This window comes from Salvelinus alpinus, chromosome 11 (genome assembly GCF_045679555.1).
Source record: "Salvelinus alpinus chromosome 11, SLU_Salpinus.1, whole genome shotgun sequence".
In the NCBI taxonomy this organism is placed as follows: domain Eukaryota; kingdom Metazoa; phylum Chordata; class Actinopteri; order Salmoniformes; family Salmonidae; genus Salvelinus; species Salvelinus alpinus.
In genome coordinates this window covers 75,546,084-75,558,583 of record NC_092096.1, presented here as the reverse complement: position 1 = coordinate 75,558,583, position 12,500 = coordinate 75,546,084, and the positions used below count along the sequence as shown (strand labels likewise).

Genomic DNA, 12,500 nt, shown 5'->3' with positions numbered 1-12,500 from the left:
TGTCTGTCTATTTCTCCTACAGCTAGTACAGGTCTGTCTGTCTGTCTGTCTGTCTATTTCTCCTACAGTTAGTACAGGTCTGTCTGTCTGTTTCTCCTACAGCTAGTACAGGTCTGTCTGTCTGTCTGTTTCTCCTACAGCTAGTACAGGTCTGTCTGTCTGTCTGTTTCTCCTACAGTTAGTACAGGTCTGTCTGTCTGTTTCTCCTACAGTTAGTACAGGTCTGTCTGTCTATTTCTCCTACAGCTAGTACAGGTCTGTCTGTCTGTCTGTTTCTCCTACAGCTAGTACAGGTCTGTCTGTCTGTCTGTTTCTCCTACAGTTAGTACAGGTCTGTCTGTCTATTTCTCCTACAGCTAGTACAGGTCTGTCTGTCTGTCTGTCTGTCTATTTCTCCTACAGTTAGTACAGGTCTGTCTGTCTATTTCTCCTACAGCTAGTACAGGTCTGTCTGTCTGTCTGTTTCTCCTACAGCTAGTACAGGTCTGTCTGTCTGTCTGTTTCTCCTACAGTTAGTACAGGTCTGTCTGTCTATTTCTCCTACAGCTAGTACAGGTCTGTCTGTCTGTCTGTCTGTCTGTTTCTCCTACAGCTAGTACAGGTCTGTCTGTCTGTCTGTCTGTCTGTCTGTCTGTCTGTCTGTCTGTCTGTCTGTCTGTTTCTCCTACAGCTAGTACAGGTCTGTCTGTCTGTCTATTTCTCCTACAGCTAGTACAGGTCTGTCTGTCTGTCTGTTTCTCCTACAGTTAGTACAGGTCTGTCTGTCTGTCTGTTTCTCCTACAGCTAGTACAGGTCTGTCTGTCTGTCTGTCTGTTTCTCCTACAGCTAGTACAGGTCTGTCTGTCTGTCTATTTCTCCTACAGCTAGTACAGGTCTGTCTGTCTGTCTGTCTGTCTGTCTGTCTGTCTGTCTGTCTGTCTGTCTGTCTGTCTGTTTCTCCTACAGCTAGTACAGGTCTGTCTGTCTGTCTATTTCTCCTACAGCTAGTACAGGTCTGTCTGTCTGTCTATTTCTCCTACAGCTAGTACAGGTCTGTCTGTCTGTCTGTCTGTCTGTCTATTTCTCCTACAGCTAGTACAGGTCTGTCTGTCTGTCTGTCTGTCTGTCTGTCTGTCTGTCTGTCTGTCTGTCTGTCTGTCTGTCTGTCTGTCTATTTCTCCTACAGCTAGTACAGGTCTGTCTGTCTGTCTATTTCTCCTACAGCTGTACAGGTCTCTCTGTCAATAGTCAAGAGAGAATCTCCATTGAAAATGCCTTGTAGTCTAACACTAGGCCTAATCTGTGTTTTGGCCCCATAGAGTGTAGTCTAACACTAGGCCTAATCTGTGTTTTGGCCCCATAGAGTGTAGTCTAACACTAGGCCTAATCTGTGTTTTGGCCCCATAGAGTGTAGTCTAACACTGGGCCTAATCTGTGTTTGGGTCCCATAGAGTGTACATGTGTCCCATTTCTCAGGTGTTGAAGTATGAGATGTACCTGGACAACCCTCTGGCCAGGTTCCTCATTAAGAAGGCTCTGACCAACCAGAGGATAGGACATTTCTTCTTCTGGCATCTCAAGTAAGTCTGCTACTATAACACCCTATTCACTTTATAGTGCACTACTATAGCACCCTATTCACCCTACCTACTGCACTACTATAGCACCCTATTCACCCTACCTACTGCACTACTATAGCACCCTATTCCCTTTATAGTGCACTACTATAGCACCCTATTCACCCTACCTACTGCACTACCATAGCACCCTATTCACCCTACCTACTGCACTACTATAGCACCCTATTCACTCTACCTACTGCACTACTATAGCACCCTATTCACCCTACCTACTGCACTACTATAGCACCCTATTCACCCTACCTACTGCACTACTATAGCACCATATTCACCCTACCTACTGCACTACTATAGCACCCTATTCACCCTACCTACTGAACTACTATAGCACCCTATTCACCCTACCTACTGCACTACTATAGCACCCTATTCACCCTACCTACTGCACTACTATAACACCCTATTCACCCTACCTACTGCAACACCCTATTCACCCTACCTACTGCACTACTATAGCACCCTATTCACCCTACCTACTGCACTACTATAGCACCCTATTCACCCTACCTACTGCACTACTATAACACCCTATTCCATTTATACTGCACTACTATAGCACCCTATTCACCCTACCTACTGCACTACTATAGCACCCTATTCACCCTACCTACTGCACTACTATAGCACCCTATTCACCCTACCTACTGCACTACTATAACACCCTATTCACCCTACCTACTGCACTACTATATCACCCTATTCACCCTACCTACTGCACTACTATAGCACCATATTCACCCTACCTACTGCACTACTATAGCACCCTATTCACCCTACCTACTGCACTACTATAGCACCCTACTCACCCTACCTACTGCACTACTGTAACACCCTATTCACCCTACCTACTGCACTACTATATCACCCTATTCACCCTACCTACTGCACTACTATAACACCCTATTCACCCTACCTACTGCACTACTATATCACCCTATTCACCCTACCTACTGCACTACTATAGCACCATATTCACCCTACCTACTGCACTACTATAGCACCCTATTCACCCTACCTACTGCACTACTATAGCACCCTATTCACCCTACCTACTGCACTACTATAGCACCCTACTCACCCTACCTACTGCACTACTGTAACACCCTATTCACCCTACCTACTGCACTACTATATCACCCTATTCACCCTACCTACTGCACTACTATAACACCCTATTCACCCTACCTACTGCACTACTATAGCACCCTATTCACCCTACCTACTGCACTACTATAGCACCATATTCACCCTACCTACTGCACTACTATAGCACCCTATTCACCCTACCTACTGCACTACTGTAACACCCTATTCACCCTACCTACTGCACTACTATATCACCCTATTCACCCTACCTACTGCACTACTATAACACCCTATTCACCCTACCTACTGCACTACTATATCACCCTATTCACCCTACCTACTGCACTACTATAGCACCATATTCACCCTACCTACTGCACTACTATAGCACCCTATTCACCCTACCTACTGCACTACTATATCACCCTATTCACCCTACCTACTGCACTACTATAACACCCTATTCACCCTACCTACTGCACTACTATAGCACCATATTCACCCTACCTACTGCACTACTATAGCACCCTATTCACCCCACCTACTGCACTACTATAGCACCCTATTCACCCTACCTACTGCACTACTATAGCACCCTATTCACCCTACCTACTGCACTACTATAGCACCCTATTCACCCTACCTACTGCACTACTATAGCACCCTATTCACCCGACCTACTGCACTAATATAGCACCCTATTCACCCTACCTACTGCACTACTATAGCACCCTATTCACCCTACCTACTGCACTACTATAGCACCCTATTCACCCTACCTACTGCACTACTATAGCACCCTATTCACCCTACCTACTGCACTACTATAGCACCCTATTCACCCTACCTACTGCACTACTATAGCACCATATTCACCCTACCTACTGCACTACTATAGCACCCTATTCACCCTACCTACTGCACTACTATAGCACCCTATTCACCCTACCTACTGCACTACTATAGCACCCTATTCACCCTACCTACTGCACTACTATAGCACCCTATTCACCCTACCTACTGCACTACTATAGCACCCTATTCACCCTACTATTGGCTTTATAGTCCACTACTATTAGATGTATATATTTGATGACCAGAGCCTAACTATATTAATGATTCGTCTCTGTCTCTCTCTCTGTCTCTGTCTCTCTCTCTGTCTCTCTCTCTGTCTCTCTCTCTGTCTCTCTCTCTGTCTCTGTCTCTCTCTCTGTCTCTCTTTCTCTGTTTTTCTCTCTGTCTCTCTCTCTGTCTCTCTCTCTGTCTCTCTCTCTGTCTCTCTCTCTGTGTGTCTCTCTCTCTGTGTGTCTCTCTCTCTCTGTGTCTCTCTCTCTCTGTGTCTCTCTCTCTGTGTGTCTCTCTCTCTCTGTGTCTCTCTCTCTCTGTGTCTCTCTCTCTCTGTGTCTCTCTCTCTGTGTCTCTCTCTCTGTGTCTCTCTCTCTGTGTGTCTCTCCCTCTCTCTTTCTCTTTCTCTCTCTCTCACTCTCTGTTTCTCTATGTCTCTGTCTCTGTCTCTCTCTCTGTCTCTCTCTCTATCTCTCTCTCTCTCTCTGTGTCTCTCTCTCTGTGTCTCTCTCTCTGTGTGTCTCTCCCTCTCTCTTTCTCTTTCTCTCTCTCTCACTCTCTGTTTCTCTATGTCTATGTCTTTGTCTCTGTCTCTCTCAGGTCAGAGATGCACAATAAGACTGTGTCCAGGAGGTTTGGTCTGCTGTTGGAAGCGTTCTGTAGAGCCTGTGGGATGTACCTCAAACACCTCAACAGACAGGTGAAGATTATATTATTATGTTGTTGTTGTTGTTGTCGTTGTTGTTGTTTTGGTTGATGTTGTTGTTTTTGTTGTTGATGTCGTTGTTGATGTCGTTGTTGATGTTGTTGTTGTTGTTGTTGTTGATGCCGTTGTTGTTGTTGTTTGTGTTGTTGTTATTATTATTCCAGGTGGAGGCGATGGATAAACTGGTGAACCTCACAGACACACTGAAACAGGAGAAGAAAGATGAGACACAGAAAGTAAGACACACACACGCTACGGATTTACATACACACACACGCTACGGATTTACATACACACACACGCTACGGATTTACATACACACACTTTACTTTATATGCTTATTGATCGGATAGTGTTATGGTGGTATGACTCTGTGTTGATTGGTTGATGTGTCTAACCCTGCATGTTGATTGGTTGATGTATCTTAACCTTGTGATTTGACTGGTTGTCAGACCCAGATGAAGTTCCTGGTAGAACACATGTCGAGGCCAGACTACATGGAGTCTCTACAAGGCTTCGTCTCTCCTCTGAACCCTGTTCACCAGCTAGGAAACCTCAGGTACACACACACACACACACACACACACACACACACACACACACACACACACACACACACACACACACACACACACACACACACACACACACACACACACACACACACACACACACACACACACACACACACACACACACACACACACACACACACACACACACACACACACACACACACACACACACGGTCCATGCTATTCTGAGACCTTGGGACGTCAATACCACATTGAAGTTGAAATGTAAAATTGTGAGGGTGGAGAAGTAGACAGGGTTAGGGTGGAGCAGGGGGGATTAGGGTGGAGAAGTAGACAGGGTTAGGGTGGAGCAGGGGGGATTAGGGTGGAGATGTAGAGAGGGTTAGGGTGGAGCAGGGGGGATTAGGGTGGAGAAGTAGAGAGGGTTAGGGTGGAGCAGGGGGGATTAGGGTGGAGAAGTAGAGGGGGTTAGGGTGGAGCAGGGGGGATTAGGGTGGAGAAGTAGACAGGGTTAGGTTGGAGCAGGGGGGATTAGGGTGGAGAAGTAGAGAGGGTTAGGGTGGAGCAGGGGGGATTAGGGTGGAGAAGTAGACAGGGTTAGGGTGGAGCAGGAGGGGTTTAGGGTGGAGAAGTAGAGAGGGTTAGGGTGGAGCAGGGGGGATTAGGGTGGAGAAGTAGAGAGGGTTAGGGTGGAGCAGGGGGGATTAGGGTGGAGAAGTAGAGAGGGTTAGGGTGGAGCAGGGGGGATTAGGGTGGAGAAGTAGAGAGGGTTAGGGTGGAGCAGGGGGGATTAGGGTGGAGAAGTAGAGAGGGTTAGGGTGGAGCAGGGGGGATTAGGGTGGAGAAGTAGAGAGGGTTAGGGTGGAGCAGGGGGGATTAGGGTGGAGCAGGAGGGATTAGGGTGGAGAAGTAGAGAGGGTTAGGGTGGAGACACGCTATGCTTGTGAGCTAGCTCTCAGCCGACAGACAGCAGCCCGTACCAAAGCAGCCGCTGCATCAGAGTGGTGGTGCTAGTGTTACGCGGCCAGACCCGCCGGAGAGCGCTGTGACGCCGCTGGCAAGCAAGAGAGAGCAACAGGCAGAACATTCTACGCAGCAGGAGACAACAGGAAGCAAGAGAGAGCAACAGGCAGAACATTCTACGCAGCAGGAGACAACAGGAAGCAGGAGAGAGCAACAGGCAGAACATTCTACGCAGCAGGAGACAACAGGAAGCAAGAGAGAGCAACAGGCAGAACATTCTACGCAGCAGGAGACAACAGGAAGCAAGAGAGAGCAACAGGCAGAACATTCTACGCAGCAGGAGACAACAGGAAGCAAGAGAGAGCAACAGGCTGAACATTCTACGCAGCAGGAGACAACAGGAAGCAGGAGAGAGCAACAGTCAGAACATTCTACGCAGCAGGAGACAACAGGAAGCAGGAGTGGGCAACACTGAGTCTCCAAGACCTCACAGGAAGAGAGGGAAAAAGCATAACATTTTGACAGATTAGGAAGTGTTTCTCGTGGGTAAAGACCGTTTTGTGAAGGCCTTGGAACAATGCCCGCTCCAGCCTACCCCGAGTGTGGGAATTCCTACAAATACTGTCCGGGGGCAATGCAGACGACGGACTGTGTTGCACGGATAAGTACAGGCGTGTGTCCAAATGGTGCAGTCAGTAACACGTAGAAAATCTAGCGAATTGATATTAGAAGTTTTCTGACTTATTTTCTGCAGTTTCGACCGAAGAAATCTGCGGGCCAAAGCCATTGGGATTCAAAAGGTGTTGAAGAGTCTGTAGAGAAGGGGTTGTCAGCCCACACTGAGATCTGTAGACGAGGGGTTGTCAGCCCACACTGAACTGTGTTCTCTCCCTCCCCAGGTTAGAGGAGTGTAGGATCATGTCTTCAGCGAAGCGTCCTCTGTGGATGAACTGTGTTCTCTCCCTCCCCAGGTTAGAGGAGTGTAGGATCATGTCTTCAGCGAAGCGTCCTCTGTGGCTGAACTGTGTTCTCTCCCTCCCCCAGGTTAGAGGAGTGTAGGATCATGTCTTCAGCGAAGCGTCCTCTGTGGCTGAACTGTGTTCTCTCCCTCCCCCAGGTTAGAGGAGTGTAGGGTCATGTCTTCAGCGAAGCGTCCTCTGTGGCTGAACTGTGTTCTCTCCCCAGGTTAGAGGAGTGTAGGATCATGTCTTCAGCGAAGCGTCCTCTGTGGCTGAACTGTGTTCTCTCCCTCCCCAGGTTAGAGGAGTGTAGGATCATGTCTTCAGCGAAGCGTCCTCTGTGGCTGAACTGTGTTCTCTCCCTCCCCAGGTTAGAGGAGTGTAGGGTCATGTCTTCAGCGAAGCATCCTCTGTGGCTGAACTGTGTTCTCTCCCTCCCCCAGGTTAGAGGAGTGTAGGATCATGTCTTCAGCGAAGCGTCCTCTGTGGCTGAACTGTGTTCTCTCCCTCCCCAGGTTAGAGGAGTGTAGGATCATGTCTTCAGCGAAGCGTTCTCTGTGGCTGAACTGTGTTCTCTCCCTCCCCAGGTTAGAGGAGTGTAGGGTCATGTCTTCAGCGAAGCGTCCTCTGTGGCTGAACTGTGTTCTCTCCCTCCCCCAGGTTAGAGGAGTGTAGGATCATGTCTTCAGCGAAGCGTCCTCTGTGGCTGAACTGTGTTCTCTCCCTCCCCAGGTTAGAGGAGTGTAGGATCATGTCTTCAGCGAAGCGTCCTCTGTGGCTGAACTGTGTTCTCTCCCTCCCCCAGGTTAGAGGAGTGTAGGATCATGTCTTCAGCGAAGCGTCCTCTGTGGATGAACTGTGTTCTCTCCCTCCCCCAGGTTAGAGGAGTGTAGGGTCATGTCTTCAGCGAAGCGTCCTCTGTGGATGAACTGTGTTCTCTCCTCAGGTTAGAGGAGTGTAGGATCATGTCTTCAGCGAAGCGTCCTCTGTGGATGAACTGTGTTCTCTCCCTCCCCCAGGTTAGAGGAGTGTAGGGTCATGTCTTCAGCGAAGCGTCCTCTGTGGATGAACTGTGTTCTCTCCTCAGGTTAGAGGAGTGTAGGATCATGTCTTCAGCGAAGCGTCCTCTGTGGCTGAACTGTGTTCTCTCCCTCCCCCAGGTTAGAGGAGTGTAGGATCATGTCTTCAGCGAAGCGTCCTCTGTGGATGAACTGTGTTCTCTCCCTCCCCCAGGTTAGAGGAGTGTAGGATCATGTCTTCAGCGAAGCGTCCTCTGTGGATGAACTGTGTTCTCTCCTCAGGTTAGAGGAGTGTAGGATCATGTCTTCAGCGAAGCGTCCTCTGTGGATGAACTGTGTTCTCTCCCTCCCCCAGGTTAGAGGAGTGTAGGGTCATGTCTTCAGCGAAGTGTCCTCTGTGGCTGAACTGTGTTCTCTCCCTCCCCCAGGTTAGAGGAGTGTAGGATCATGTCTTCAGCGAAGCGTCCTCTGTGGCTGAACTGGGATAACCCTGACATCATGAGTGAACTACTGTTTACTAACAACGAGGTCATCTTCAAGAACGGAGATGGTGAGGGGGGAGGGGTATAGGCTGTATATGTTATTGTTTGTGTTTCAGGAAGTGGAGTGTATTTGCTTATGTAACAGCATTATTGATATCAGAACTTTGACTCTCCCTAAAACGTCCTCTGATCTGTGTTTGACTCTCCCTAAAACGTCCTCTGATCTGTGTTTGACACTCCCTAAAACATCCTCTGATCTGTGTTTGACTCTCCCTAAAACATCCTCTGATCTGTGTTTGACTCTCCCTAAAACATCCTCTGATCTGTGTTTGACTCTCCCTAAAACATCCTCTGATCAGTGTTTGACTCTCCCTAAAACATCCTCTGATCTGTGTTTGACTCTCCCTAAAACATCCTCTGATCTATGTTTGACTCTCCCTATAACATCCTCTGATCTGTGTTTGACTCTCCCTAAAACATCCTCTGATCTGTGTTTGACTCTCCCTAAAACATCCTCTGATCTGTGTTTGACTCTCCCTAAAACATCCTCTGAACTGTTTGACTCTCCCTAAAACATCCTCTGATCTGTGTTTGACTCTCCCTAAAACATCCTCTGATCAGTGTTTGACTCTCCCTAAAACATCCTCTGATCAGTGTTTGACTCTCCCTAAAACATCCTCTGATCTGTGTTTGACTCTCCCTAAAACATCCTCTGATCTGTGTTTGACTCTCCCTAAAACATCCTCTGATCTGTGTTTGACTCTCCCTAAAACATCCTCTGATCTGTGTTTGACTCTCCCTAAAACATCCTCTGATCAGTGTTTGACTCTCCCTAAAACATCCTCTGATCTGTGTTTGACTCTCCCTAAAACATCCTCTGATCAGTGTTTGACTCTCCCTAAAACATCCTCTGATCTGTGTTTGACTCTCCCTAAAACATCCTCTGATCTGTGTTTGACTCTCCCTAAAACATCCTCTGATCTGTGTTTGACTCTCCCTAAAACATCCTCTGATCTGTGTTTGACTCTCCCTAAAACATCCTCTGATCTGTGTTTGACTCTCCCTAAAACATCCTCTGATCTGTGTTTGACTCTCCCTAAAACATCCTCTGATCTGTGTTTGACTCTCCCTAAAACATCCTCTGATCAGTGTTTGACTCTCCCTAAAACATCCTCTGATCTGTGTTTGACTCTCCCTAAAACATCCTCTGATCAGTGTTTGACTCTCCCTAAAACATCCTCTGATCTGTGTTTGACTCTCCCTAAAACATCCTCTGATCTGTGTTTGACTCTCCCTAAAACATCCTCTGATCTGTGTTTGACTCTCCCTAAAACATCCTCTGATCTGTGTTTGACTCTCCCTAAAACATCCTCTGATCTGTGTTTGACTCTCCCTAAAACATCCTCTGATCTGTGTTTGACTCTCCCTAAAACATCCTCTGATCTGTGTTTGACTCTCCCTAAAACATCCTCTGATCTGTGTTTGACTCTCCCTAAAACATCCTCTGATCTGTGTTTGACTCTCCCTAAAACATCCTCTGATCTGTGTTTGACTCTCCCTAAAACATCCTCTGAACTGTGTTTGACTCTCCCTAAAACATCCTCTGATCTGTGTTTGACTCTCCCTAAAACATCCTCTGATCTGTGTTTGACTCTCCCTAAAACATCCTCTGATCTGTGTTTGACTCTCCCTAAAACATCCTCTGATCTGTGTTTGACTCTCCCTAAAACATCCTCTAATCTGTGTTTGACTCTCCCTAAAACATCCTCTGATCTGTGTTTGACTCTCCCTAAAACATCCTCTGATCTGTGTTTGACTCTCCCTAAAACATCCTCTGATCTGTGTTTGACTCTCCCTAAAACATCCTCTGATCTGTGTTTGACTCTCCCTAAAACATCCTCTGAACTGTGTTTGACTCTCCCTAAAACATCCTCTGATCTGTGTTTGACTCTCCCTAAAACATCCTCTGATCAGTGTTTGACTCTCCCTAAAACATCCTCTGATCTGTGTTTGACTCTCCCTAAAACATCCTCTGATCTGTGTTTGACTCTCCCTAAAACATCCTCTGATCAGTGTTTGACTCTCCCTAAAACATCCTCTGATCTGTGTTTGACTCTCCCTAAAACATCCTCTGATCAGTGTTTGACTCTCCCTAAAACATCCTCTGATCTGTGTTTGACTCTCCCTAAAACATCCTCTGATCTGTGTTTGACTCTCCCTAAAACATCCTCTGATCTGTGTTTGACTCTCCCTAAAACATCCTCTGATCTGTGTTTGACTCTCCCTAAAACATCCTCTGATCTGTGTTTGACTCTCCCTAAAACATCCTCTGATCTGTGTTTGACTCTCCCTAAAACATCCTCTGATCTGTGTTTGACTCTCCCTAAAACATCCTCTGATCTGTGTTTGACTCTCCCTAAAACATCCTCTGATCTGTGTTTGACTCTCCCTAAAACATCCTCTGATCTGTGTTTGACTCTCCCTAAAACATCCTCTGATCTGTGTTTGACTCTCCCTAAAACATCCTCTGAACTGTGTTTGACTCTCCCTAAAACATCCTCTGATCTGTGTTTGACTCTCCCTAAAACATCCTCTGATCTGTGTTTGACTCTCCCTAAAACATCCTCTGATCTGTGTTTGACTCTCCCTAAAACATCCTCTGATCAGTGTTTGACTCTCCCTAAAACATCCTCTGATCTGTGTTTGACTCTCCCTAAAACATCCTCTGATCAGTGTTTGACTCTCCCTAAAACATCCTCTGATCTGTGTTTGACTCTCCCTAAAACATCCTCTGATCTGTGTTTGACTCTCCCTAAAACATCCTCTGATCTGTGTTTGACTCTCCCTAAAACATCCTCTGATCTGTGTTTGACTCTCCCTAAAACATCCTCTGATCTGTGTTTGACTCTCCCTAAAACATCCTCTGATCTGTGTTTGACTCTCCCTAAAACATCCTCTGATCTGTGTTTGACTCTCCCTAAAACATCCTCTGATCAGTGTTTGACTCTCCCTAAAACATCCTCTGATCTGTGTTTGACTCTCCCTAAAACATCCTCTGATCAGTGTTTGACTCTCCCTAAAACATCCTCTGATCTGTGTTTGACTCTCCCTAAAACATCCTCTGATCTGTGTTTGACTCTCCCTAAAACATCCTCTGATCTGTGTTTGACTCTCCCTAAAACATCCTCTGATCTGTGTTTGACTCTCCCTAAAACATCCTCTGATCTGTGTTTGACTCTCCCTAAAACATCCTCTGATCTGTGTTTGACTCTCCCTAAAACATCCTCTGATCTGTGTTTGACTCTCCCTAAAACATCCTCTGATCTGTGTTTGACTCTCCCTAAAACATCCTCTGATCTGTGTTTGACTCTCCCTAAAACATCCTCTGATCTGTGTTTGACTCTCCCTAAAACATCCTCTGATCTGTGTTTGACTCTCCCTAAAACATCCTCTGATCTGTGTTTGACTCTCCCTAAAACATCCTCTGATCTGTGTTTGACTCTCCCTAAAACATCCTCTGAACTGTGTTTGACTCTCCCTAAAACATCCTCTGATCTGTGTTTGACTCTCCCTAAAACATCCTCTGATCAGTGTTTGACTCTCCCTAAAACATCCTCTGATCTGTGTTTGTGTAGATCTACGTCAGGACATGTTGACTCTGCAGATTATTAAAATAATGGAGAATATCTGGCAGAACCAGGGATTGGACCTAAGGTAAGAAAAAACACACACACACACACACACACACACACACACACACACACACACACACACACACACACACACACACACACACACACACACACACACACACACACACACACACACACACACACACACACACACACACACACACACACACACACACACACACACACACACACACACACACACACACACACACACACACACACACACACACACACACACACAAAGGATGGGGGGGGGCTGTCAAACCAAGGTCCCCAAATAGTCCTCTATCCATCGTTTTTTGAAATTTTTTATGCTTCCTGACTGTCTAGCTTTAGTTTTGGCGACAGTTAGCAAGCTGTTATCAGAACAGA

At 46.7% G+C, this 12,500-nt stretch overlaps 1 protein-coding gene across 1 annotated transcript in view; it reads left to right on the top strand.

Moving 5' to 3' along the window:
• The window catches only part of LOC139534809 (phosphatidylinositol 4,5-bisphosphate 3-kinase catalytic subunit alpha isoform-like), a 45,132-nt gene extending 32,978 nt beyond the window's left edge, over window positions 1-12,154 (top strand). The window contains exons 9-14 of the mRNA XM_071334268.1: window positions 1,457-1,560; window positions 4,372-4,471; window positions 4,642-4,713; window positions 4,930-5,036; window positions 8,383-8,504; window positions 12,072-12,154. Of these exons, the coding sequence (XP_071190369.1) occupies window positions 1,457-1,560; window positions 4,372-4,471; window positions 4,642-4,713; window positions 4,930-5,036; window positions 8,383-8,504; window positions 12,072-12,154 (588 nt within the window). The remainder of the gene's footprint in view (window positions 1-1,456; window positions 1,561-4,371; window positions 4,472-4,641; window positions 4,714-4,929; window positions 5,037-8,382; window positions 8,505-12,071) is intronic.
• The last annotated feature ends 346 nt before the right edge of the window (window positions 12,155-12,500 follow it).